Below are 26,378 nucleotides of genomic sequence, written 5' to 3'. Positions count from 1 at the left end.
TTCTCAAATGTTATACTTGCTCTAAACTCTATATATTTTTAAATTTCAGACGATGTTGCACAGAAAAGGTGTAAAAAGTTGCGTGACACTTTTGGCGCGAACTGTGCAAGCTGCCGGTGTTCAGATCCGAGGATGCTGGTGACCAAAGCGTTTGCTCTAGCTGACCGCATTTCAAAAGTCTACTTTTTGCGGCAACAAATGTAGTCCAGGCAAGCAATTGGCAATCTCAAGCCTCGATTTTCCAACAGCGAGGTATTTGAGGACGTCAAGGCATTGGAAGGATTTTTTGAAATCCTACCAAGTCAACAATGGAGGTAGCTGATACCTTCACTGGGCGATCATCAAGTGCTCCTGTCTCGCTCCCCACCCAACGATATAAAAAGAATAATGAAAAGAACGCTCAAGCAGAATATCTTTTAGAGCTTGAGCAAAGGAAGCTAGAACTGCTTGATATAAAACTTTCTTTGATAGCCCGCTACCCCATGTAAAGAAATCCCCTAAAGAAGCTTCGGCTTCGAATTGTGCTGCAACAGACAGGATTATGTGTGGGCTTTTGAACGTTTTGTAAGAAATCTTCACTCTTCATAATAACATCTATACATCCTTCCCTATCAATGATAACATTGCGACAAATACAGAAAGCTTTGGTAGTATCTTAGGCCGTTCCTTTCAATTGGTTTCCATAGCAGTCTCCATTTAGCATTTATTGCCCCGACAGCACACTCGATCGATTTCCTTGCTCTTGAAAGACTAGAATTAAAATATTCTTCTGAAACAGTGATATCTCGTTGAGCATATAGTCGCAAAACATGTTTTAACAACGGGTAAGCTTCATCATGGATATGTTTGTTTCCGGGGAGATTACTTTCTGATGGAATGCCTAGTTTTCCCGATTCCATCAAGTACTACAAAAAAAAACTTTTTGTAGTTGTAGAACATTGTCCTAGAGTGCGGCGGATAATGGACTCGAATGTGCTTTCCATCAATGCTGCCATAACAATGAGGGAAGCTCCACAAAGTCCAGTAATCTTACGCTCTTTGTATAAATAAATGTTGGGTTAGCTGTGGCATATGAATTGGCTGAAGCTTTATCCATAATGCAAGACTCCTTAATGATTTTAGCGGCCGTAGATCTTCCAATACGAAACGTGTAGGATGGTGCATTGAACGACAAACCCGTTGCCAGAAGCCTAGAAATATTGCACTGTATTGGTTCTTAAATAAAACAATTTAATAATTCAATCTAAAAACAGCTTATACATTTTGCTAATATGCCACGATATATCGTAGAAATTGTAGAATTAATTTGTGGTATTCTACAAATTTAACATTATTTTTTAAGGGGTGATTACTTTGCAGTTCGTGAAGACATACTACGACGGGGAAGGGAGAGGTCTAGCATTACCTTAGCGTGATTATAAGTTTCTCTCGTGGTTCTATGGGAGTTTTAATAACGTTGGTCCACTCTTTAGTGAGAACAACTTCAATATGGCTTAAAATGTAATCAAACATTTCGATGCTCACACGGGTATAGTCGCGAAATTTTTTTGGATAATTTAGCAAATCTTGGTGCAGGTGGGGATACGTCTTCTCTTTTCCTATTGATCGGATGAATTCCAAAATCTTTATGGTTTCTAAAAAAGGAATCGCGTACGCATTCGGACATGAAATATTTTTCGTCTGAGCTCATTTTCACAGAAACTTTTCAGCTCGCAATCCGTTCGACACTTCAACGAAATTTTTGTTTACGTATAACGCATATGACCATCGCTTCCAGTCACGTTCACTCTGGCTATCATGTCGTGTTGGAAATCGCACGCAGTTCGCATCGCATCGCGTCGCGTTTCGCATCGCGCCCACTCTGGCTTCACCCTAAGTGACTAAACCATATACGGTTAGTTTATAAATAGAGGTGACGCGTACCCGTTTGAATCAGTTTTTGTTCTTATGTCGAACGGGTAAGATCATGGCTGCAGCGTCTGGGCACTACAATAAGCGGTAGACGCTATGCATTTTCGGCAGCGGTGGCCGTGTGCGGATTTTTCGGGTACCAGCACGGTGTCACAGAATGATTTGCAAAGTGGGTGGGCGGGGTGGTTTGGATTGAATTCAATACGGTGTGTGCTGCTTAAGAGTGTAGCGTTTGAAAAATATATATTTATTTTTATGCATGCGTGTGCGTTGCAACTTGTTAATCCATGTTTACGGCGCTTTGTAGCTGCGTAGGGTAAAGAGCCTATTGGTTTTCATGTTTCATATTTCGGTTATATGTTTTTTATCAGTAAGGCATCTGAAAACGTGCTTCTGTAGTTATTGCACTGTTCAGCAGCGTAGTATTTTATATAGGAGAGTACACTCAGGTTTTTTTACGCGGATTTTGAAATTTACGCGGTTTTCATTAACGCGTTTTTTTTTTTAATTTACGCGGTTTCCCCTGCGTGAAAAATCTGAGTGTAATTGCATCGGAAACAATCACATTCCCAGCAGAACTTTTTGTTTTCTAATTTCAAACACTTTTGTTTTGTACTGCACACAACGGAAAATTTTAAAACAGAACTTACCGTCCCAGCAGCAGTTTAAGCGGGTGTTCTTTTTCGATTCAAATTCAAGCCATGCCTTAAGCGTTACTGGAGTTAAAATTGTTTTCCCAGTTTATCCAGTCAGAATATCTGTCCTACCCTATGTATTTAAAACACAGTTCTAATTGCGTTTTAAAGTATACAACAAATAGAACGGTTGGGTATACTAATTTAAATTTTAAAATAAATCTTTTAAATTATGAAACAAACCGCTGTATTGAAGATATAATTATGTCAGTCCTATTACCACATAAAACACCTATATAACATAAAACGCTGCAGAATTGGTTTAATAATACAATGTTTACACTACAGAGTTATAACACGTTTTAATAATTAGCAACAAAAAAAATGTCACCAAGATAGCATAAAAACCCGTTTTAACTGGTAGTGCGAACGTTGCATAACAATGTAATTTATCAAATAATTTCATTTTTTCCACCACTAATCGATCAAGAAATACTTAAACTTAAGATTGTTTACTTAAGTTCATTAGCATATTATTGAAAATATAAATGGAAAATGAAATTTCATATTTCATGGAGAATCTGTATATTTCCGTTGGCGGGCGTGGGCTTCCTCATCACAGCTCTCAATATGGAACTTTTCTTTTGAATATATTTTCTGGACAGACCAGCCTATTTTTACTAGATGGATCAGCCAAATAATGCCAATCGCCTAGTGAGATACTTGATTAATTAATAGATTACCGTTAAAAGACCTTCAATAAATTATGTTTTGATGGGGAGGGTATATAGCAAATTGTAACATATGAAAACAGGCGAGTGAACAAGAACGTGAGTCGATATGTGTGATAGATAAAATTCATTTGCACGCTCTTGAAAAAAGCTACATTTTTAATGTCACCGTGGTCGTGTCCTGTACACAACCCTTTAATTTTTTCCGTCATCGTCGTTCGCCTGCTTGGTCCAATGTCCCTCTTCGTACCTTGGGTAGGTGGCGCTCCAGTCTGGTTGAAGTTAGTCGCATCTCTCGCGGTTACAATCGATGTTTGTATACAAGTTACTACTGATTTGCGTTGGAATCCAAAACGTGCAATGCAATGCTCCAAGCTAATTCAAAACGCAAGGAGAATGGTCCGCGAAAATCGATGCACCTAGGGGACCATTCATAAATTACGTAACGCAAAAATTGCCCAAAATTGACTCCCCCTCCCCCCATGTAACAAATTGTCACAAATTTCTTTATCCTCCCCTCCCATATTACGTAACGAATTCCTTAAAAAAAAATTTTCCTGGGGGAAAACATGTTTCGTAACGATCTAGCTTACTCCCCCTCCCCCCTATGTCACAATATGGAACAACTTGTCGAACCCCCTCCCCCCCTAAAAGCGTTACGTAATTTATGAATGGTCCCTAGGTGACGTTTATTCTCTCATCGGGTTTTATTCGCTCTCCGGCGCGCCCCAAGGAAACAATCTGAGTCCTCTGTTGTTCACACTATTTTTCAGCGACGTTTGCAAATCCTCCTAGCCAACGGTGGATATTTACGCTGATAATCTTAAAATTTGTCTTGCAATACAGTGTGAAGCTGATAGCAGGTATCTTCAAGAGCTCCTGTATCGTTTTGTTTGCTAGGGCATCCCGAAATATTTGATTCTGTCGCTTCTGAAAGCGTTTACAATTTACGACTACACTATTCAAGGGGTAGCGACTCAATCGCATCGATGAAGTGTTGGATCTTGGTGTATTACATAACTCACAATTGACAATCAAGATGTATTGCTCCAGGATAGTCAACAAAGCTAACCGACAACTAGGTTTTATTTTAAAAACTGCTCCTGACTTTGATAATCCCTTGTGTTCAGGCGCACTTTACTGCTCGCTTGCCCGATCGATGTTGGAATAATATGTGGTCCCCTTATGAGGCAGTATGGATCGCTAGAATTGAACTCATCCCACGCAAGTTTGTTAAAAACGCACTTCGAAACCACCCCTGGCAAGATCCGCTAAATATGCTCCCTTGTGAAGGCCGCTGTGTTTTTCTGGCCATCGAAACGTTGCAGAATCGTCGTATGATAGATATCAAGCTGTCTTTGGAGCAAAAATTCTTCGTGCTGAAAGCGACAATGTAGAACTGCTTGGACGGCTTCGGATTTATGCTCCTGAGCGTGTCCTTCCATCCAGGACAGCACTTCTTACACTTTTTCGGCCCGCAGACCCCTTCGAAATCATCCAGGGTTGTTGCGGACCCCCACTGCCTAACATCCATTTTGTGTACCATCCAAACATTATTTTAAATCTGTTACAAAACAGCTCCTTACGAACCCTGGAAACTACTTCACGCTCCCCTTGGGGTCCGCGGGCCCCAGGTTGAGAATTGCTGAATTCCACGCAATTTCTACAGCCAAGACTAAGAAAATCAGCTTTTGTTTCAATTGACCCCTTCAATTCCATTGGCATGCGTCTTCAGGGTTGACATAATGTTTTCGATTTTATTATGTCAAGTAGCACGTTTCGACAACGTTTACAAACCATGCGTATTTTTAATTAGTTAAGTGAAAATTATATTAGGTTTTTCATTAAGACCAAGTTGTCAGATACAACTACAAAATACAAGATAATGAAAAAAAATAAACCAAATTCAATTTCTTGTCGATCTTCTCCATGTTTTACCCTATGGTTACCTAAGCCCTAACGAACATGTGCTACCACAGTAGGCTACGCCGCGACCCCTATCGACCGTGGAAAATCTGTCCCATCTCCGAAGCGGAACGGGGGTAAATAAATGACAGTTTTAATATCGGTTGTTCGACCTTGGGGCCAAATGGTGCTGATTTATCGAGCAGAAACTGCGTATAAACCGTTGCACAGGTAGAGGTCCCTATTTTCGATCACGATTTATACTATCGTTTTCTAGGTGAGTCCGCTCCTTGTTAGTATTGGATTCGAATTAAAAGTCATGATTGGCAAATCTGTAGGTATCTTGGTTGCGACGGAATCGGGAATTTATCAACCCAAAACAGGGGGACATATCTGAAATGCAACGACTTTTTCGCAACAACTTTTAATGCCAACATTGACATTACTGTTACAACTCAAGTAGGGTAGGCCATTGTTTCGCGAATTTGCATGCTAAGTGGTACACAGACGTTCGCCCGTAACCGCGTATAGTAGTTCACAGTGGCTATGACATCAGATTAGGTTTTCTTCGGATCATAAAACACAAATGTTTACTGCTGATGTGGCGAAGCTGGGGGAGAACTTTCCTGCAAATCGTTTGTAATTGATGGATAATGTAGGCTAAGTTGAAATAAAAGTCTGCACAGTTGAGGGTGGTTAAGTATTTCAAATTATCATGCCAACACTAAAACAGTACAGTCGTGATTCGCTGGATGGGTCGCACTCTCTGTCCAACTTAAGAATTTGATTCGCCAGTTGGACCGACTGACAGATGTCAGAAATTCTCTAAAGCAGACAGCAATATCTAATTATTGTCAGATTGATTGTCAAAGTGACTTTGACATGAGATTTTGGCATTCAGACGCTTTGTAGTTGGACAACTAGAGGAGATCCTGTAAAGTTAAATATACCAAAACATGAGCATTGTTAAATTAATACACCTGGTGAACCACAATCGATTCAAAACGCTCAGCATTCCAAAAGTAATAATTATATATTTACCCAAATCTTAAGCATTTGGCACTACTTTAAATTGAATTTCTCGAAAAGCAGATAGTTGTTTGACGCTATCGGTCTTACATGACCATCGTCTCTGGCACAGGGGTTAGAATTTTTGACAGTTATCCCTAAAAATGTTAGAGCGCAAGGTGAATGAATGGAAGGTATTGTACTGTTAATTTCATAACATAATTTCTATTTATTATTCATTTAATAGATTAAAAACTGCACACGACTTCATGACTTCATTGCTTTCATACTGTATTGCTAGTGATCCGCAACGTTTTCCGCGTTTAAATATACACTTCGAAAAGCATTTTTTGGTTTGATTTTTATCAATCACGGAAAATATAAAATATTTGCACGTGAGGAGCAAAATCGCGAGGTATAAGATGACCTTCAGTCGGCAAAAGAGGGTCAGTCTCAGTGAGTGATAGATAATTTCATCCTTCGATTGGCTTTAGCAGTTATGGTTGGTGGAGGCCGCCGCTAATGGTTTTAATCATAGGTTATGGTGCTTTCAGAGCCAAACAGACCAGTCACTCGTGTCAGTTTTTCGATACTCTAGAAAAGCGGTTTTTATTGAATGCACCAACGACTCCTTTTTCTTACTTTAGTAGCTACCTAGAGTAAACATGAATAAGTTTTTTGCCCATTTTTTCCGAATCAACTGGAAGAAGTTTAGACAAATGGCATCCGTTTAATTTTGTATAAATGGAAGATATTTGTCTAAAATGTGATAAGTATAATATTCACTAAGGACCGATTTCTCTACTCACCCTTAAATTTTAAACCGTTAAACCTGTACACAAACTTTTGTTCATGCATTAAAAAAAATTGTTTTAACATTTTAAGAATCAAATACTGGAAGAAGACTATAATGAACGACCTTTCCTGACCACAATTGTCAAATAAATAAAATTAGTCGAATACAATCAGGGGAGGCCATGAATCTGCGATTCTCCACATAGAGGAAGGTGCGTTACGATCTAAAGCTACAGATTTTTCTTTTGTTTGTGATGCAGCTGCCGGTAGCGAAAAAAACTACATAACAAACCCCCGAAACCTTTCACGTTCGCTGAACCGAATCAGCACAGTGTGCAAGCACTCGTAATGCGATAAATGTAATTTTTTTGCTATATAATGTGTCGCATCGTTTTAACACGCGTTCAGCTTCCAATCTATCGTGTACGCGATGTGCGTGTCATTTTTTAAGTAACATAGAGCATCTAAAAACAGAAAACAAAAAAACGGAGAGCTCTTGAAATGTGATGCTAGGATCCGAGTTGTGTGTCATCATTTGAAAAGCTCCCGGTGTTTTTTTTTTGTTGCTAATCGCGCGAAAAAAAGTCTTTCTATAGAAAATGCTGTTTACGGGGGAAGGTTCAAGCTACTGATGTAAAAAGAAAAGAGAGAAATAAATGGCAGAATATTTAGTTTGATTTAGGTACGGGATTGAACTCACCTCGCGTTGTGACCCAACAAGATGATATTTCTGGAAAAATAGTGAAATATGTTTTGGTTTTTATATAGGAAAATAAGATGTTTTTTTTTGCTACGCAAAATTGGTATGAGACAGAGATAGAGAGAGAAGAGAAATTTGACAGAGGTTGAAAATTGACAGCTGCAAGGTGTGAAAGATAAATTATTCCCCTTGCAGATATCAAAACAGTTGGGAAATAGGAATTAGCCTGTGGATTTGAATACTAGTATAGTAGGCCGGAAGTGTTAAAAAATACTTAACGTGACATGAATTGAGTTTGATTGTCACAGATTACGTTTTTTTTTGCAATTTTCCGTCTAAGAATAATAGGGTGTTACGGTAGGTTAGGATAGGATTTTACTCGAGTCGCGACTATTATTAGATAGCAGGTAGATGTAAGCAATCGAACTTAGAGTTACTAGAATCTATTGGGTTGGGTTGATCATGGTTGAAGGACTCAACTACAGAAACAGACAGGTCGAGTATTACAAGATAGAGCTGTTTGAAATTGTTTCTTTTAGACGTGAATGTAAAAAGACAGAGTGAGAGCAACGTACTCAACAGATTACCAGATTGGAAAAGATACTATAATTGCAGCAATAGTAACACTAATAATACTTAAAGTGAAGCAACAATACATACATTCAGTGGTTAGTATTGGTTCTAGTTTAATTAAGTAAATAGAATAAAGAATTTGTTTTGGAACATTAAGATCTGTTCCTTTATGTCAAAGAATTTGATAATTTATTTGAAGTTCTTAGAAACAACAAGCGAACGAAAATGTTTGTTATCGGTGAACGGAAAGCTATTTTCTTTAAATTTAATTATAATTGAAGCATAATTTCTGAAAAGTCGGGATCTTAAATTCTCATAAAAAAAGAAAAGTGAGGTTAGTTCTGCCGAACGAAGTGTACTCCCTGGAGCAAACTTAACGGTCTTTGTCACTGTTACTTTAAGATTTTTCTCCTGGATATTTTTACGCCGTGGTGAACATTTTATGCTTTAAAATTGTTTTCTTTTTTAAAGGGCCTTCTCCTGGAGTCGGCGGAAAAGCAAAGCAATATTTGAGAATCTTTTGTGAAAAAATGAAAAGGCATACGAACTTCTGTTTTTGATCTGTCCGACTTAAGAATTTATCGATAATCAGAAAATGATTTTTTGCGAAAATTCAAAATGGCGGCTTCAAAATTGCGTTTTTCTCGAAACCTTCGTTTTTTCTGCTAACATCAGGAATAGGCCTTATTCTATTGGTCTGATTTCCTTTATTCAAAAATTGTTTGGAAGTATAAACTTTTTTGTCTGGCTTATACCTAACATTAGCATGAATGGGGCTAAAAATGATTTTTTTATAATTTTTGAACAAGATTACAGTAAAAAAGAGACAAGTTTCATTTTCTTTTTTTAACGTCTATAAAATTGTTTTATTTTATTCAATTTTTTTGTTGAAATTAGGTATAAATCATAGGAAATTTTACATATTTTAATAAATTATATGCATTTCTCAATTCACTTAACTACGAGAGGCCCTGCACTTGACAAAGTAGGACGATGTTTCACGCGCAGAGATAGACGAGATCCTCAATTTTGAAGCCGTCATTTTGAGTTTTCGAGAAATAATTATCATTTTCTAATTATCGATAAATCTCTCTATCTATCTTCTATATATATAAAAGTCAATGTTTGTATGTATATGATTTACTAGCTGATACCTATCGCGCGTTGCTGCGACTTTCATCAAAATAGGAGGAAAACTCAATTTGTTCCGAAGCGCCATCTGTCGGGCAGAAACTCCACAACCAATAGCACACAAACACGCTCCATAACAAATGCCTACTACGTATAAATTTTGACGGCGATCGGTTAAGCCGTTTGGGAGTCCATAAATCATATACATACAAACATTGACTTTTATATATACAGAAGATAGGCTTTCAAACGGCTTAACCGATTGCCATAAATATTTGTACATAGTAGGCATTTGTTATGGAACGTGTTTGTGTGCTATTGGTTCGAAATAGGAGAAAAACACAATTTGTTCCGAAGCGCCATCTAGCGGGCAGATAAACCCGCTAGATGGCGCTTCGGAACAAATTGTGTTTTTCTCCTATTTCGTTAAAAGTCGCAGCAACGCGCAATTGGTATTAGCTAGCAACGAATAAAAACTCAAAAGTAGAAGTTCGTATGTCTTCGTATTTCCACAAAAAATTCTCAATTATTGCTTGATTTTCCGCCGAATCCAGGAGAAGGTCCCCTTAAATTAAGTTTCAAAGAACGCCGCTGTTTCGCTAAATATCCGTACTGATTAAAATTCGAATACGCACGATAAACTGAGCAAGCGACACGAAAAAGTTTCAACGCCTACTTCTATTGGACTTTACCAACAATTGAAAGGGAAACAAATACACCTACAGCAAGACATTTCACTACTTAAGTTCAGAAATTAGGTGAAAATGGTTTCTGTGAAAATTACAGAAACACGGATTAATACATGTCGATTATTGTCCGATTGTTCAGTTTGAAATCAAATAGCGATACTAAATAATATGAATGAAAAGTGAAAAGCGAAGTGTGAAAAATAAATTAGCCCTTTGCGGAAAAAATAGCATCGCTGTCATAAAAATCAAAACACTAAACATTTTGGTTCGATCATAAAATGGTTTAACCTTTAATTTTTAACAACTTGTTGCTCAACATAAACTTTGCAATGGTTGAAAAACATCGTAACAACAGAAATTAAGGTAAGTCGTAAAACAAACTTGTTTGGAACTTTGTATCTATACGACTTCAAAAACTAAGGCTGTCAGAGAGCTGGCATAAAATGAAAAGCGATGCTGGAAGCTTGGAGTGCAAAAATGAACAGGACAAACCTGGGGGCAGATCACTTGTGATGCATTTTCAAAAATCAGCGAAATTAAATGCAATTCTTTCCATCAAAATAGAAATCCATAATGTATTTTGCGTTGCGTGTAAGGGTGCTTACAGAGTGGCGGCGAGAAGCTGAGCTGGCGCTGGAACTGACATTAGAATGCGAGATGCGAGAAACCTGCTTGCTGCAAACCAAATGGGTGATGTCAGAGCGAAAGCCGAGCAGATCTGCACAGACTGCCCGCTTTCACTCTGACATCATCCCTTTACTTTGCTGCAGGCAGGTTTCTCGCATCTTAATGTCAATTCCAGCTCCAAGTCAGCTTCTCGCCGCCACTCTGTAAGCACCCTCAGGGTGGTTACAGAGTGGCGGCGAGAAGCTGAGCTGGCGCTGATGCTGACATTAGAATGCGAGATGCGAGAAACCTGCTTGCTGCAAACCAAAGGGATGATGTCAGAGTGAAAGCTGAGCGGATCGGCGCCGACTGCCTGCTTTCACTCTGACATCATTCCTTTACTTTACTGCAGGTTGGTTTCTCGCATCTCGCATTCTAAAGTCAGTACCAGCACCAGCTCAGCTTCTCGCCGCTACTCTGTAAGGGTGCTTACAGAGTGGCGGCGAGAAGCTGAGCTGGGGCTGGTATTGACATTAGAGTGCGAGATGCGAGAAACCTGCTTGCAGCATATTAAATGGAGCCTGTCAGAGTGAAAGCGGCAGTCGGCGCCGATCCGCTCGGCTTTCACTCTGACATCACCCATTTGGTTTGTAGCAAGCAGGTTTCTCGCATCTCGCATTCTAATGTCAGTTCCAGCGCCAGCTCAGCTTCTCGCCGCCACTCTGTAAGCACCCTAAGCGGCCTAAGGATGCTTACAGAGTGGCAGCGAGAAGCTGAGCTGGCGCTGATGCTGACATTAGAATGCGAGATGCGAGAAATCTGCTTGCTGCAAACCAAAGGGATGATGTCAGAGTGAAAGCTGAGCGGATCGGCGCCGACTGCCTGCTTTTACTCTGACAGGTTCCATTTGATATGCTGCAAGCAGGTTTCTCGCATCTCGCATTTTAATGTCAGTGCCAGCCCCTGCTCAGCTTCTCGCGGCCACTCTGTAAGCACCCTAAGGGTGCTTACAGAGTGGCGGCGAGAAGCTGAGCTGGCGCTGGAACTGACATTAGAATGCGAGATGCGAGAAACCTGCTTGCTGCAAACCAAATGGGTGATGTCAGAGTGAAAGCCGAGAGGATCGGCGCCGACTACCCGCTTTCACTCTGACAGGCTCCATTTAATATGCTGCAAGCAGGTTTCTCGCATCTCGCACTCTTATGTCAGTACCAGCCCCAGCTCAGCTTCTCGCCGCCACTCTGTAAGCACCCTAAGACGTCAAAACGCTAGAAAAAACTAGCCCTAGTTCAAAGTGGATCAGCGTAGGACGCCTGTTAAACAGACTTTTCTGCGGGGAGTGCAAAGTTGATGCAGAAATAGATATGAAATGCATTTTTTTCTAATTTAATGCAAATTTGTTATACATTCCTAGGGTGATCAGCCCCTAGCGACAAACTCAATTATTCTGGGATAAATGTTCAATAGGACCTAAGTAACAACTACCATCTAAGAAAAGGTTCTCTGTGTTTACTTTTTGACTTCTAATTACTCGGTCGCCTTCACATTTATTCGTTAATCTTTGCATAATATAATGTCAATATAGCCACTTGTCGATCTGTACTAGAAAATTGGTGGAAAGTTTAATAGTAATGCCGTCACAATCGAAAAAAAAGCACACAAAGAGAAGTTCTCAACGTTACTTAAGTCCTATTGAACATTTTTCCCTAGAAGTGAACAGAGGAAAGTGAAATGAAGAACGATGCGCAAACAATGAATACTAAGTCTGAGCCCTGAAAAATCCGGAAACATGATTTATTACCGGACAAAATTTCGTAAGGCACAAGATGATGTACAGACAAATTTGCATCGAAACAAATGATCTGGCAAGGGATTTGCCACTGTGTACAAGTATAAAACCAGATTCTATTCCCTTTATAACGACGTCGCGAATGATAGAATCTCACTGTGATCGAAACAAACAATCGGCAAAAATGTTAAAAATCCATGTAAACAGTACTAGTGAACTGTCAAAAAACTAAGCTTATCTGTGACGGTAAAACTGAAAGCATATGAAAGTAACCTAGCGAAAGAAGCTTATAAAAACAATTGTTTCGGTAGCGCACTTCAGGTCTTCTCACACATACATAGTTTATTTTCGTAAACCGAAATAATCATTCGGGAGAAGTGTATAGTAGATCAGATAGAAAAGAAAAACAAATACAGAATGGACTCTAGAACGAAGGGGAAAGGGAGGGTTAAAAACAATTTTGCAAAACAATTTTCCTACCGAATTTTCGTAATCTTGATCGCCGGATTGGCAACAACATTGGTTTCTTAGTAATGCACGACCAGTTTTTCTGTAATTTTTGGTGGGAACACAAACACAGTTGAGTGGTATTGTTTATAAAGTGTGGTGACGAAGGGGGGAAACATATTGTGTAGTCATTTAATGTAAACGTCTAACGAACAGAGGAGTCGGAAACAAAATCACACGCAAGTGACGGGAGTTTATCGGAGTTAAGTTCAAGCAAGTGTCGAATCGAAGGCGGCTGTGGATGCAAAGCTTGCAGAAATAAAATGTTGTTTTATTTTTTATTTTGGCACGTTAACGAAGATAACTGCTGTTTATCACAAGGCAAGTGTAGGGTACGAAAAAAAGTGCGCCAAGTTTGTTACCAGTACTAGAACATTAAAAAATTCTTAAAAAAGGATGCATGAAATATTTTTCTTTCGGAGGTTGCAGTTACGTTTCTAATGCTAATTCTAAATTAATAACCCCAAGACAACTCAGCAGGAAGCAGATCGTTTGAACAAATTTGAGAGAATTTAAAGTAATATTTAGTGTCGAAGGATTCGCTGTGATGTTGTTTGTTCGCTTTTATTTTTTATCAATGGATTATTGCTTTCGGGATGCTAAAATAAATGTTTTCCTGTTAAAAAAACTGACAATTTTGCAAGAAAATCTAACATTCAATACGTAAGAGCAGAATTATAACAAATTCTCGTAACAAGTCATATTATAAATTAGGGGAAGATATAAGTTGAAATAAGAAATATAACAATATTGGCTGATCAATAGCTTAGTTCAGTTTTTGTTTGTTTTCTCCCTAGTATGTACTTTGATAACATTCAGAGATTTAGAATCAACGTGTTGTCGAATTGTAACAGTGTCGTAGAGACAATAACCATGAAAACTATTAGAGGATGTTCTCAAGGAGGAGTGCTGTCACCCATTCTGTGGGCCCTAGTAAAGGACAAACTTCTGATGGTCTGGTATTCAAACTAACGAATTACGTGTGATATTGGGGAACAAGAATGAATATATGATTTCGGTACGTGAACAAACTTCTACAAACGTGACATGAAACTGGTGTAAAAAGAACAACTACGAAAACGACCTTAAAAAACATGATGGCTTGCCCAAGTCTCTTAGGGATAAATGAAACTCTGGTTTTACACTACAGTTATCAGACCATATGCTTCAATGGTTTGGTGAGTCAAAGTCCAAAAAGGCATGGCTGAAACTATCATAGGTTCACAGAGTGGCTGGCAATCACAGGAGCAATGAGATCGGCCACAACGAGTACCGTGAAAGCAATGTTAAATTTAGCACCATTATTTGTCCATATCAACAAGGAGGCCTGAATAAATGGGGCCGTTCGATTCCTGAAGGCGTTCTAGAATGGGACCTGTGACAGAAAGTATCCACTTCGAAGCGACCTGAGGGGCAAGGAGTTGGTAATTTTGTCAGATAACTTAGCCGGTATTAGAGTTTTGAATTCCTGGTTCTTCGAATCCAAACTCGTTTATGGCTTTCGGCAAGTTCTGATCGATCTGGCAAGCAAATATAAGATCACTTTAATGTGTGTGCCGGACACATGGGATTAGAATGAAACGAGTTGGCCGATGAACGCGCTAGCAGGGGAGTAGCATCTAATTTCACGGCATCTGAGTCATGCTCGGGACTTTGACCTAGCAACTTTAACGAAGTTCGATGACTGAAATTAAGAACTGACGGGCAAACACTTTGATGCTCTTCTAACCTTTTGTTAATCAAGAATGTACATAAAGAGACTCGCTCGCCTTACGTAAAACTAAGAGAATTATTAACCTCTCAGAGCACATCTGCTCATGTAGGGAAGGCTCAAGATAGTGCCTGCAGGAAATGTCATCAAATGGAAGACACATCCAGATACAAACAATGAGACTAGCCGGGTGAATCGGGTTAAGGGAAAATCCGGCGCAAGGGAAATCTCCGCCGGGGACTAGATGAGTAGTACGCTATGAAGCACAGGGTTTGGTTTATCGGAGCGCCAGCGAACCGGACGCCAGGCTTCACCGGAATCACTGGACCGACCTCGACACCCTACCGGGTAGCTCTTGAGTAGGCTAGATCCACCCCCGGGGACTAGATCTAGTAAAACCCGTCGAACAACCAGCAGCTTGTCGTTGGAGCGCCAGTAAACCGGAAGCTGCGCTCCACCCGGAATCACTGGACAGACCTTGGCACCTACTGGCTGGCCCGTTAAATAAGCTAGGTCCACTACTGGGGATTAGATCGAGTAGACCGGGACGAAGCGGGGAGCTAAATGGCTCACGAAACCGACATCGGTACCGAGAAAAATTCTGCCGCCGGGGAACTCTCAGTCGGAGTAGGGTAGATTCACCGCCGGATGATATCCGAGTAGATCTCGATAAAGCTGGGAGCTAAACGGGTCGAGAAAGCGGGTATCGGTATCAGGAGAAATTCCTCTGTCGGGAAACACTTCGTCGGAGTCGGAGTAGAGTGAGTTCACCGCCGGAGACTATCTGAGTATATCGTGATAAGGCTGGTACCTGAACTCATGGAAACAGAATCTAAACGGCTCGAGAAATCAGCAGCTAACTGAGAAGAGGACTAAATTGCGACGTTATAGATGGAGACGAAAAGTAAGAGAATAGTCGAGAGCTAAATGGCTCAAAGGTCGAGCCATTTCATGGATCAAGTGGGGCTCCGAGATAGCTGCGGAAAACTCTTGAGCAAAAGAAAGAGGTGCGAAGAAAGCAGAACTAGCCTCCCCAACAAGTAATACGTTTATGTAGTTCCGTGGAAAAGAAGGGCGAAAAAAAAGTAAGGAGTGTTTTTAGTACTTAGGCATGAAAATGAGTCGTGAGTCCCACACAGCGCCAATACACTACAGACCAGGCTTTTAAAGCGTATTATACCTTACGGATAAAAACCAGCTTTTGCAGGAATAACAATGAGATCAACGATATTTGATTTAGGATTTCCATAGAAGAGATCAAAGGGAGGGGATTTACAATAGATTTATGTAAGCAAGAAGAGATTGGATTTTCCGCATATGCACTCAACTGTAACAGTAACAGTTGTTTGTTTACAAAAATCCGAAATTATTGGTAGAGGTATCTGTGCCGCCCTGCCACAAAGGGTCAGACGGCCAAAAAACAAACTAAACCCGTGTAGTGCGAAAACAAACAAACAACAAACCACCTAGAAGCCACTATTGAAAGTGTCCGTCATAGTTGGTACAGCTGAGACCGCGGTAGATACGAGTACCCAAGAAAAAATTGATTGGTTTAAGAAATAATTGCTGAAGAAGATGAACGCAGCAGGGGTTAAGCCCCGCCCGATGGTGAAAGACGAATCAGAAAGACCACGATCGCGAAGCATGGAGCAATAGTACCGCATGAATAGAAAACAATTTTACGGGAAAATTCACGCAGACCATGGTACAATAAATCGATATGTGCAGGGACATTATTGAAAACCTAATCACGAAGGAGTATTACACAGGTTTAAAAATGGTAAACAAAACACCGAGATGTCGAGCCACCACAACTTCTATCGTCCGAAATTGTCCTATCTACAGACACGTTACTCACAGGCTGGCGAAAATTTGAAAGATGTAACCAAACGAGCTGTCAAAAAGTGCAGGAAAGATTGGGTTGGCGAGGAGAAGCATAAGCGGCAACCCATTCAGATTGACAGATTGCTAGTTTTACTGTTTTTATCTCCGCAAATCTATGTATACAGCGTCCAAGCTGAAGAACGAACCGATTGCTAGTAAAATCTGAAAGTAAACGAACGACTTGCGAACTGGGATCAACGGTATTGAAAAACATGAAATGTTAGTAGGCGTTTGATAGGCCTTCCTCTATATCTTTATACACTTTTGTGCAATTAATCCATGTGCATTTGTGTTAGTGCGAGATTGAGATTAAACCTGGTGGATTTTTTCCAACTGAGGTTAAATCAGGTGGAGAACCGATGTGTCTTTTTTCGTACTCATACAGGTAATTGTAACTGTGTTGGTGTTCTAGACGTCAAATAAGTCAATTTTCAATCGGATAATATCTCGGTTCGAAACTCAGTTGATGTATGAACACAGACTAACAGACATAACACTCAAAAACAAAGCTTCGCCCGCTTTAACGGTCATTTTAAATATATTTGTAGCTGGGACTGTGGCCACATTTGAAATTATGGCGCCACTGACATACGAACAAGCATATGGGGGATAGACCACTAGTGAAAAATTGTTCCCAAACCTGAGGGGTAACCCACCAGTAAATGAGTGTTTGGGACTGTGAATAAAAGGTGGAGCTAGTGTTCTGGGAAAATTGTCGGATCGATGTTTTTGAGGGAATTCCCTCATAGTGTTATGTCTATTAGTCTGTGGTATGAAAACGAGAGGGAAACAAGACATGCGGAACTTCACATTCGAGTTTATTTGTTAAACTGAACTACTAAAACTGCTGTTGTTCAGCCAGCATTGCTATGTAAGTTTTTAAGTTACATAACTAGTCACTATTATTCTCGTTTTTAAACTAAAACTTTCAAATTTATCGTTTCCATATAACTGGAATCATTTAGAATTGTTCGAAAATCGCATTACAAGAATGATGAATATGGCCAAAACCTATGATTTATCGTAAAAAATATAGAAGTTGAGTAATATCCATGTTCAAAGGATGTTCTGAGCATTTTTTGGTTTAAAAAAAAATTTTCGAATGAAAAATATATCGCGCGTGCTTCAAAAGATATGCCAATCTATAACAAATAAATCATCGAAATTAATAGAATAAATAAAGTATCTAGGGCAAATAGGGAACAGATATGGCCAAGTTACCAGAATCAGATTATCACAACTAACCCGCAGATGCCCTTTGATTCTTCTTACACGCTTTTTCGTAACCACTCATTGCCACTAAAAGCAATTTTACTCAAAAAAGAGTAAAACATGTTAGATTGCTCAATATGATGTCTGATCGTAGTAGGCTATCATCTTCCGATATTAGGTTTTACACGAACCGACATAACCCCACAAAATGAGCCAGGTGAACTTCGTTTGACAATTCTCGGTGGTTCCGTGAGTTCAAATGCGACAGATGAGCACCCATTGCACTCGAACTCATGAAACTGACAAAGTAAATATTGATAAATATACCACCGAGAAATGTCAAACGTGAACTTCATTCATCATGAGTTCATTCATGTCGTCATCTTGTAGAACTCAATTGATACTATATCATACCCCCCGCCTCACCACTCGTCACTTCCACTTCTATTTATTTACTGTTTTGACGGAAATGAACTATCTAACAAATGTTGCCCATTATTCAGTAAATGTGGTTTTAGTTGAAATAAGAAGCTGAGAATAAGCGTGTACCTTTTCCATGTCATAAAAATTCCTAATCCAGAAAAAAATCAAACTAAAATTGGAAATATTGCTGAACCATTGCGGAAGCGAGTGGACCTACCTGAGCAGCCGGGTGATATAGTCGGGCCAGTTATCCGGGAACATGACCAGGAAGAAACCAACGGCTATTAATATAATACCCGAAAGCTTCATTCCGGCGAAATGCGCTCCGTACAACACGATGTCCAGTGCTGTGACGAAGAAAACAACAAAAGACAAAAAGCAAACGGTTATTCAAGTCACCGTGGTACGTACCTTTCGTCGAGTACGGATGCTACAAGCGGGGCCAGCGCTGCCGTACCGAGCCACCATCGGCATTGGCCGGATCAAAACAACTCAACGGACAACGGAAACTATGCCGCACTTGAAATAGGCGCGTGTGCCCGGCTTGAGCGTCACTCGACGCGGTTCGTCGCGTCGCTATCGCGGCGACGTGTCGGGGGTCTGTTTGCGATCACATTCCACACCGAAATTTCATAAGCGCGTCCGTCAGTTACATACCTGCCGATACTGGTACGGCCGTAATTAAACCTAATGTAACAAACATATTGTACGTAACGGCGCTGCTAAACTGCGTCAAGATGTGGAAAACTGCCGAAATGCATCCGTCGCGGAGCGGTGGTTGGTGGGTAAGCGGGGAGGCGGACACGGCACAGCACATGAAAAGAATGGATAGAAGAAACAACACATATATAATAGAAAAAAGTGCGCCAATTAAAAACTGATTGGCTGCAGATCGCAGCAGTCTGATGATAAACAACTCACCTAGCAACAACACGCTGGCCATCAGCAGCACGATCCATGGCAGCGGCTCCCAGGGCATCACCTCGGCACCGGTGAAGTACAGCGCGATGCACACCGGCCACAGGATGGCCGCATTCAGAAAACCGATGAAGGAGAAAGTGAACGCGATTTGACCCACCGGCGGATCGCCCATCACCTTCCGAAACATCACCTGCAGCAACGATTTGTTAACGAGAGTGTAAAAAGCATTTTAACTTTGTTATTTATCGGAACAACTGCCGGTTTGGTTTGTCTAACCTTAAATACGGCATAACCGGCAGCTGACAGGGCTGCCAGTACAACTCCACCCAGCGTTGGGCTACCCGTAATACCATCCATGTAGGCAAGGAGAGCGATTCCGGTGTCGCACAGGATGACGGCCACGATCTGCAAGAAATATTGTTCGAATAACAGTTGCATGGTTGGAGCGATATTCTTGGCATAATTAACTCTGTTTCAGTAGATAACTTGTTTTAAATACACAGAAATATTGAGAATAAATTGTTCTGAGAGAGGATCTAACAACCTTTGACAAGAAAGGATATGAAAAGATACTGCAACCAATATTGCGTGTAAATTTTAAAGATGATCCCTTTTATTAACGATCTAGAGATTAGAAAGTTTAACACCTCGAATACGAAATATTATCGAAATATATATCGTTTTCCGTGCGCCAATTGAGAGTTGTTTTGGCGTGACACTCAGATTGACAGACTTTCGCAGCCATAGTTAAGGTAGTGTAAAAAGGTTGACTATTAGATATTGACTAAAATTACAATTCTTTCTTTTCAAGATTTGCGGCTCAGTGCATGAATTTAGCGGTAACCAAGCACGAATTAAGAAATGAAAATAATTTTATGGTAGGTAACGACGCAAACTGATTCATCTACCGGCCGTATATAGCTCACAAATATTTTCTTCTCGTTATTATACAGCGCTTTGAGGAGATGCTTCGCATTCACTCTATATAGTTTTGAGCTGTATGAAATGATAATGAAACAAATCTGTTGGGTTGGTGCACCATATTGACGGCTCTGACTGAGATGAGCAAAAACATTTTACCATTTCCGAGTAGTTACCGAAAGATTTACCTACTCCAAAATGCAATACAACATTGCTTAACATATTTTCGACAAAATAACGAAGAAATTGGTTAAATCCATCCAGTACAGTAAAAGACCTTAACACGACTTTTCTTCCGAAATTTTAAAAAGGGGCACCTATATTGGATGATAAGTGACTAACGACAAAAATGTAATACAAGGGACACCTTCTGGCATCTACAAGGAAGTTTTGAAGAGACAATGTTCCTCCGCTTTCTATAACTATTCTATAGTAAATGTGCCCTCTTCTGCATCATCAGCCCAGCCCTTGTTAGGAGGCAAGAGAGAGGTTCGTTGAGAGTGATTTCGTAACTTTTTTTTAACTTTTCTGCGAAAGAACACTTGGAACGTTCAGCAAGGGAGCGTGTTAGTTTATCCCCGCTTAGTTCGCACGCGGGACATGCCGAGATATCATGCAGACTCTGTACAGTAAGGACACCTTTCAGAATTCTTACTGCACGAATCATCCACGTGATTTGCACTGCACTTTCCAAAGTGGGCCTTATTGCTGGAATGGATGGCTCAATTGTTTACCATTATAACAATTCATGATCCGCGGTACAAACAGACGAAACCTTATTCAAGAGGATGTAGTTCGGTGAAACGATTCCAGCGAAGGTCACTCGTAAAAGAGTTTGATTGAGGGTATCTTCTGCAATTAATACTGAATTCAAACGTTTACAATGTACTATTTTCACCGGCTGAAGTAAGCGGTCTCTAAAACTGCCAATTCCGTACTGCAGTAGATTCTCGCATGTCAAACTCTCATCGTTGTCAACGCCTTCAATTTCTACCCTTACAGCTGGAATATATACACTATAATCCCGCGTAAAGTGCTCTTAGCAAGAACGATCGTTTGCCTGCTTTGAGTTGCTTTGTCCTAGAGGACCTTTGTAATTTCGGTCACAACCGAGAGCCGTTCTTTCTCGTCTTTAAAAATCTGAAGAAGATCCAGCAGGTCGAAGGAAGACCACAAAAGGACCAATTAAGAGTTCTGGGCAGCGCTTGGGCCGGAAGGGAAGGAAGGGAGTTGCTACCGATTCAACCTACATTTGAATATCCGGAGAAAGAACCAACGAAAACGTCAACGTACAGGGTCAGAGCCCGCGCAAGCGGAAGAAAGTAAAAAAAAATCCAGCTTATACAAACATAGTGGAAAAGTCAAAAAGGCACCTTCAATTGTTCGAAATGAAAAATGTGATTATTTGCCATATATAACCAATACAATCTGAAGATCAACTGCAACGTCATGGACTGTTTTCTCGAACAATCGTGATAAATACCTACCCTAACACCCACAAACTGCTCCTGCAGTATCACCCAGGCCAGCAGGTAAACGCACGCCACATTGGTGGCGAACAGGGCCATCACATCCGTGGCTAACAGCGCCTTTAGCGAGAGCGCGTACAGATAGGTCGTCAGCAGCCACAGTATGCAGAAGGTCAGACAGCGATTGAGGAACCGACCGATTGTGAATCCCCGGTCCCGGAAGCCACGCAGAATTTCCCCAATCACTTCACCCGTCCCATCACACTTTTTGATGGCTACCCGCCCCAAGATGTAGATCGGGAAGAACAGGATCGAAAAGTTCGTACAGAACCAGGACGCGAAGAAGGGTGCGTTAAAGATGTGCGCCGAACTGGGTGGCGTTATCCGGTCCGAGGTCACGATCGATTTGATGGTCGATGGCATGAACGAAGTGGTCGGTCCGAACCCGTGCACGATCAGAGCCGACGAGTTGGCGTCTGCTGTCAGCAGCGGCTCACTGTCCGTGATCAGTGCCGTCAAATGCGGCGGTAGAGTGGAAGCGTACGCATTTCGCCGCAGGTAGAGGAATTTGATGCAATGTGTCGCTCCAACCCAGGAGGCCGTGACTAGAATCGTCACACATACACCAAAGTACATCTGAAAATGAAACCGCGTTATAGTTTTATTTAAGAATCCAATTGCCGCCACAAACTTTCTGAGCCAGTTCGGAACAGCACGAGTCCCGACATCGTTTCAGTCGGGATGTCGCCGTAGTTGGAGCGGTACCCTCGGTTGCGACATTGGCGTTAGTGTTGTTGGCCACCGTTGTGCCTGCCACAACAGACACTCCCGGTGGTGGTGTTTCGCATCCGGCTCCGGTCACGGTCACGCCGATCAGACTGTCCTGACCATCGTGCTGACTCGAGGTCACCGAATCCGAGTGCATGATTTGTGGCACATTGTTGATAAAGCCTCCTCCGCCAAACGGTCCATTTGGCGAGTCTCCTACAGATTGAGTGATTAGAACAAGCTGGCTAAGAACTGTCGGTGAACGGCGGAGCATGCTTACCTGTCACCACGACGGAAGGGGCGCGAACACGTTTCGGATTGAATATGGCCGGTATTTCGCTGTCCCGTGTCATGATGTTGTCAATCATGTTTCGTACGGTTTCGGCTCGTTGCTGATTGATTCCATCGTCCTAGGGCACCTGCGAAAGAGCAGAAAACGGAAGGGAAGGGAACAGATCAGTTTCCTGGTGGTCCGAACGCAAGGGCGTCAATCAGTTTGGTGATAAAATCGTGATCGCTCGATTGGGAGATAATGGGGGGTCGTGCTTTACTTGAACTGACTAATAAAGTTACCGGTCGTAATTTGGTTAGAGAGTCATAAATCAAAAAGGATTGAATTTATTTGCTGGACGCAATGGGCGTAAACTTGTCGTAACTCAACTAGAATTGCAAGGTGAAGCAAATTTCCGAAAACGTCATCAAGTTTTATTTAATGTCCAGCCATTCGAAAAATGTTTCATTTATTTTTCTAATTTTTAACCTTCTATAAAATTGCCTAAAAACCAATGTCGCAGTACTCCAACGGTGACTGAACATTCCTTTCCTCACATTTGACGCGCGATCCTTGCCGAATGCGAACCCGCGTGGTTATCATTGACCGCAATAAACGCAACCAACCATTCCAATCCGCAATTTATAACTATACACCGACCGACAACCGAACCAACGACCTTCGGAAAGTTTCCTCAGGTTTGAAGTGGAGTGCCCTGCTAGAAAGTGAATTCAGATCAAGAATGCTACTTTAGAGGTTGTCCACATTTCCTTCCACCCCGAGACAAGTCCTAGCGGAACGGGTTTCGCCTCTTTCGTGGGTTGGTTTATGCAAAATTGATCACCACCATCGGATTCGAGCTAAGCAATTGAAAGTTCACTCAAAAAAACCAAAAACGAAAAATAAAGAAATAAACAAACCAAAGAACCGATTAAAAAGTGAAAGACACTCGAATTTCGTGGATCCTCGGCGCTCGACGTTCGTCGCTTATTCGCTCGACGGAGGCGGCGTTTGGACGCCACTCTGCAGCAGCACGGGCGTCAGTCTTTAACGAACTGCTGAACACGCTGTACTCCGCTTGCGCGCCTTTCGCAACCAACGTGCACATAATCGTGTCTGTGTGTGATCCGCGGCATTTCTTACATATTTTTTGCATTACTTTGGACAGGTGTCGGTCGCGTCTAGTAGTAATAGCAACCGGTGATTTTGTATTGTTTTGCGAATAACCTTGCGCCTCCATCGGTAGTGTAGGTGCGCAGGATCGAAACGAGAGTGATGAGCTGCCTCAGTACCCGATCGAAAGAAGAGAACCGAGAATAGCGGAAAAGTCGGAAGTGAAAGAGTGAATTGATCTAGTCGGCTCCGATTTGTTTGGGTGGAAAGCTTCGGAAAGTGTTTTGTTTCTAGGAAAGAAAAAAAAACGTCGGAGTGATTCGGGTATTTTGTTGGATGCAACACAGTGTGCCCTGCCTACATGTGTGCCGTTGTTGGCTGGCGTCGAGAATAGTGCTGCAGCAATGAGAGCTTTGGTGTTATTATTGATTGTAAGTAGCAGCTGCTGCGTCCAGCAGACCGGCTAGATCCACGCTGGAACTTGCAACATCCTAGTGTGTGCCGTGTGGAATGTCATGGCTGAGCTGATTATTATTGGTGGTTTTCCTAGGCGATGGATGGTGATGCGTGTAAAATATTCGTAACATTGACGCAACGTTGCTGCACTCGGTTGTAATGTGGCGTGTATGACGGGGCATGATCATTTGCCGTTTTCCATGGAAGTTTGTAAATTGTTGGAACGCATCGGTAATTAAGTTCCTATAATGATATTTTGATATCGTTTAATTGCATCAATTGCGCAGTTTTTCGATACGCGGTTTCCTGAATTTTTGGATTGTCGGTTGTTATGTTTTGCTTATGCGGTTTGTATATGCTGAACAAAATGTGATTGATCATATTATTGTACAGTATTGCTGTATCGATCTTCTGAAATATAAAACCTATAAGGACGCTGTATCTCTGATTAACCGTATCTGTATCTGCTAAATTGGGATTCACCCTCGAATTTATGCAGGAAGGTTGCATATAACTAACATATAAGTAACATTGAATTTTATGTGTTTTGAATTCTTCTCGGAAGTACCAACCAGGACATCAATCCCGAGTAGTCGTTTTAACCGCACTTATCAGAGATTGTGTCATTTTTAGATTTAGTGTCTCTTTAGTGACCTAATCCGCTGTTCAGAATCCGCTGTTAGAGGAGTTTAGTGTATTGTGCAAAAATTAACATTATTTTGACAGTTTTGACCGAGGTAAGTACAACTGTTCTAGATACAGTCGTCATTCGCTGGTTGGGCCACAGCCTCTGTCCAACTAATGAATTTGATTTGCTAGTTGGACCGACGGATAAATGTCAAAAACTCTTCAAAAGAGGCGTTAGCAGTGTAAATGCATCTGCTCACATCTCTAATTATTGTCAGATTAATTATCATAGTAAATTTGACATAAGATTCTGGCGTCCTATCAAAAATGACGAACCAGAGAATCACAATTGTATTGGCATTTTTGACAGAATGGTTGCATAAAAAAGAGACAATGTTCATCGATTTTTCATGCAATTATGCTGCCACCTGAGGATGAGTCCACCGGTGAGTCGTCAATAAATATAAGTATGCTATGTACAGAAAAAAAATGACAGCTCTAAAAGTTCGTTTACGGCAGCCATGAGAGAAGCTACTATGTTTGATGGTTTGTGTTGGTCGGATACAGTCGAGTGTTCATCCTGACGCTTCTGAAGAAAGGTGAGAGCATCGAGCGCGAAGCGAGTTCCGGACGTCGAACGGGGAAGGTGCAGCAAGCACTGAAGCAGAAGACGGTTTCGGTGCCTGGCCAGCATGGATATCGTCATGAAGAAGCGGAAGCCGAGGTGAGCCATGTCGGAAGTGCAAGCAGCCATCCAGAAGTTGCGGCTGAAGTTGTTGGTCGAGGATGTTTTCCCAGTGAAACCTAACGCGGTTATGATCATGGACAACAAAACGAACCTCACGCTCGACAGCAATGGCTGGCAGGGGGGCGGCTGCTTCACGTCCTCCAGGAAGGAGGTGAGCATCGACGTAAAGTACAGCTCCCACACGATGTTCCTAAAAATGGGCCTCTTGTGGCTGACAATCAGTGCGAAAGGATGACGAATTTTTTTTTTTTACTTTGCAACGAACACATGAACAGCATGAGGAGTTTTCCGGAAATTGCTACCTTTATTAAGAAACACTACCAGAAGGACGATATCGTGTTCTGGCTAACCTTGGCCTCGGCACATTATGCGAAGAAGATGCTGGAGGAGATAGACGTTCGGAAGATCCAGTCCCTAAGAATGCGCCCGATTGAAATTTTTTGAGGGGGAGGGGTACCTGAAGCGGAGAAGCTATTCCAAAAATTTCGTGGCAAAAACAGCAAAGGAGCTGATCAATAAGGTGAACAGATTACGCCAACATCTTTTTTGACGGTTATGACCTTAGTTCCGGCCCTTTATCGCAGGGCCGTCCGACAGGGAGTGGAGTCATTTTTGTGAAATCATGAAATAATTTGTTTGAAATTTTTTGTTGTGCTATCATTTATCTTTTGCCAAGGAAACATGCTTAGAAAAGAATATGGAAACATCGATAATATCGAAAAAAGTATCTCAAGGCCATGGACATTGCAATCGCGGAGAGTGGATAATCACTTTGAAAATTGACAACCTAAGCCCGGCTTGTTTTGACTAAGGTAGCTTTTCTAGACTTTCAGTAGTTTCCAAAAAAGCTATCTAAGAATGTTACACGGGTGTG

The 26,378-nt window shown here is 41.3% G+C and overlaps 2 protein-coding genes across 15 annotated transcripts in view; one reads left to right on the top strand and one right to left on the bottom strand.

The window, feature by feature from the left end:
• The window catches only part of LOC131677427 (solute carrier family 35 member F3), a 109,169-nt gene that overhangs the window by 28,639 nt on the left and 54,152 nt on the right, over positions 1-26,378 (bottom strand). For 10 of the 14 annotated variants that reach the window (XR_009303346.1, XR_009303344.1, XR_009303347.1 and 7 more), the window contains exons 3-11: positions 22,570-22,708; positions 22,213-22,505; positions 21,540-22,157; positions 19,408-19,536; positions 19,132-19,321; positions 18,868-18,957; positions 18,428-18,557; positions 12,954-13,023; positions 7,686-7,715 (exon numbers count right to left, since the gene is read on the bottom strand). Coding sequence is in view for 9 of the 14 variants with exons in the window: in XM_058957245.1 (XP_058813228.1) it covers positions 7,686-7,715; positions 12,954-13,023; positions 18,428-18,557; positions 18,868-18,957; positions 19,132-19,321; positions 19,408-19,536; positions 21,540-22,157; positions 22,213-22,505; positions 22,570-22,657 (1,638 nt within the window). In the remaining 5 variants the exon portion in view is untranslated. The remainder of the gene's footprint in view (positions 1-7,685; positions 7,716-12,953; positions 13,024-18,427; positions 18,558-18,867; positions 18,958-19,131; positions 19,322-19,407; positions 19,537-21,539; positions 22,158-22,212; positions 22,506-22,569; positions 22,709-26,378) is intronic. The other 4 variants (XR_009303343.1, XM_058957251.1, XM_058957253.1 and 1 more) reach the window with 2 other exon arrangements.
• The window catches only part of LOC131677429 (uncharacterized), a 44,305-nt gene continuing 41,821 nt past the window's right edge, over positions 23,895-26,378 (top strand). The window contains exon 1 of the mRNA XM_058957255.1: positions 23,895-24,104. Coding sequence (XP_058813238.1) covers positions 24,078-24,104 — 27 coding nt within the window. The 5' untranslated portion in view covers positions 23,895-24,077. The remainder of the gene's footprint in view (positions 24,105-26,378) is intronic.

Source organism: Topomyia yanbarensis, chromosome 1, assembly GCF_030247195.1.
Source record: "Topomyia yanbarensis strain Yona2022 chromosome 1, ASM3024719v1, whole genome shotgun sequence".
NCBI lineage: Eukaryota > Metazoa > Arthropoda > Insecta > Diptera > Culicidae > Topomyia > Topomyia yanbarensis.
The sequence above is the reverse complement of the archived record's forward strand: the minus strand, read 5'-3'. Positions and strand labels throughout refer to the sequence as shown.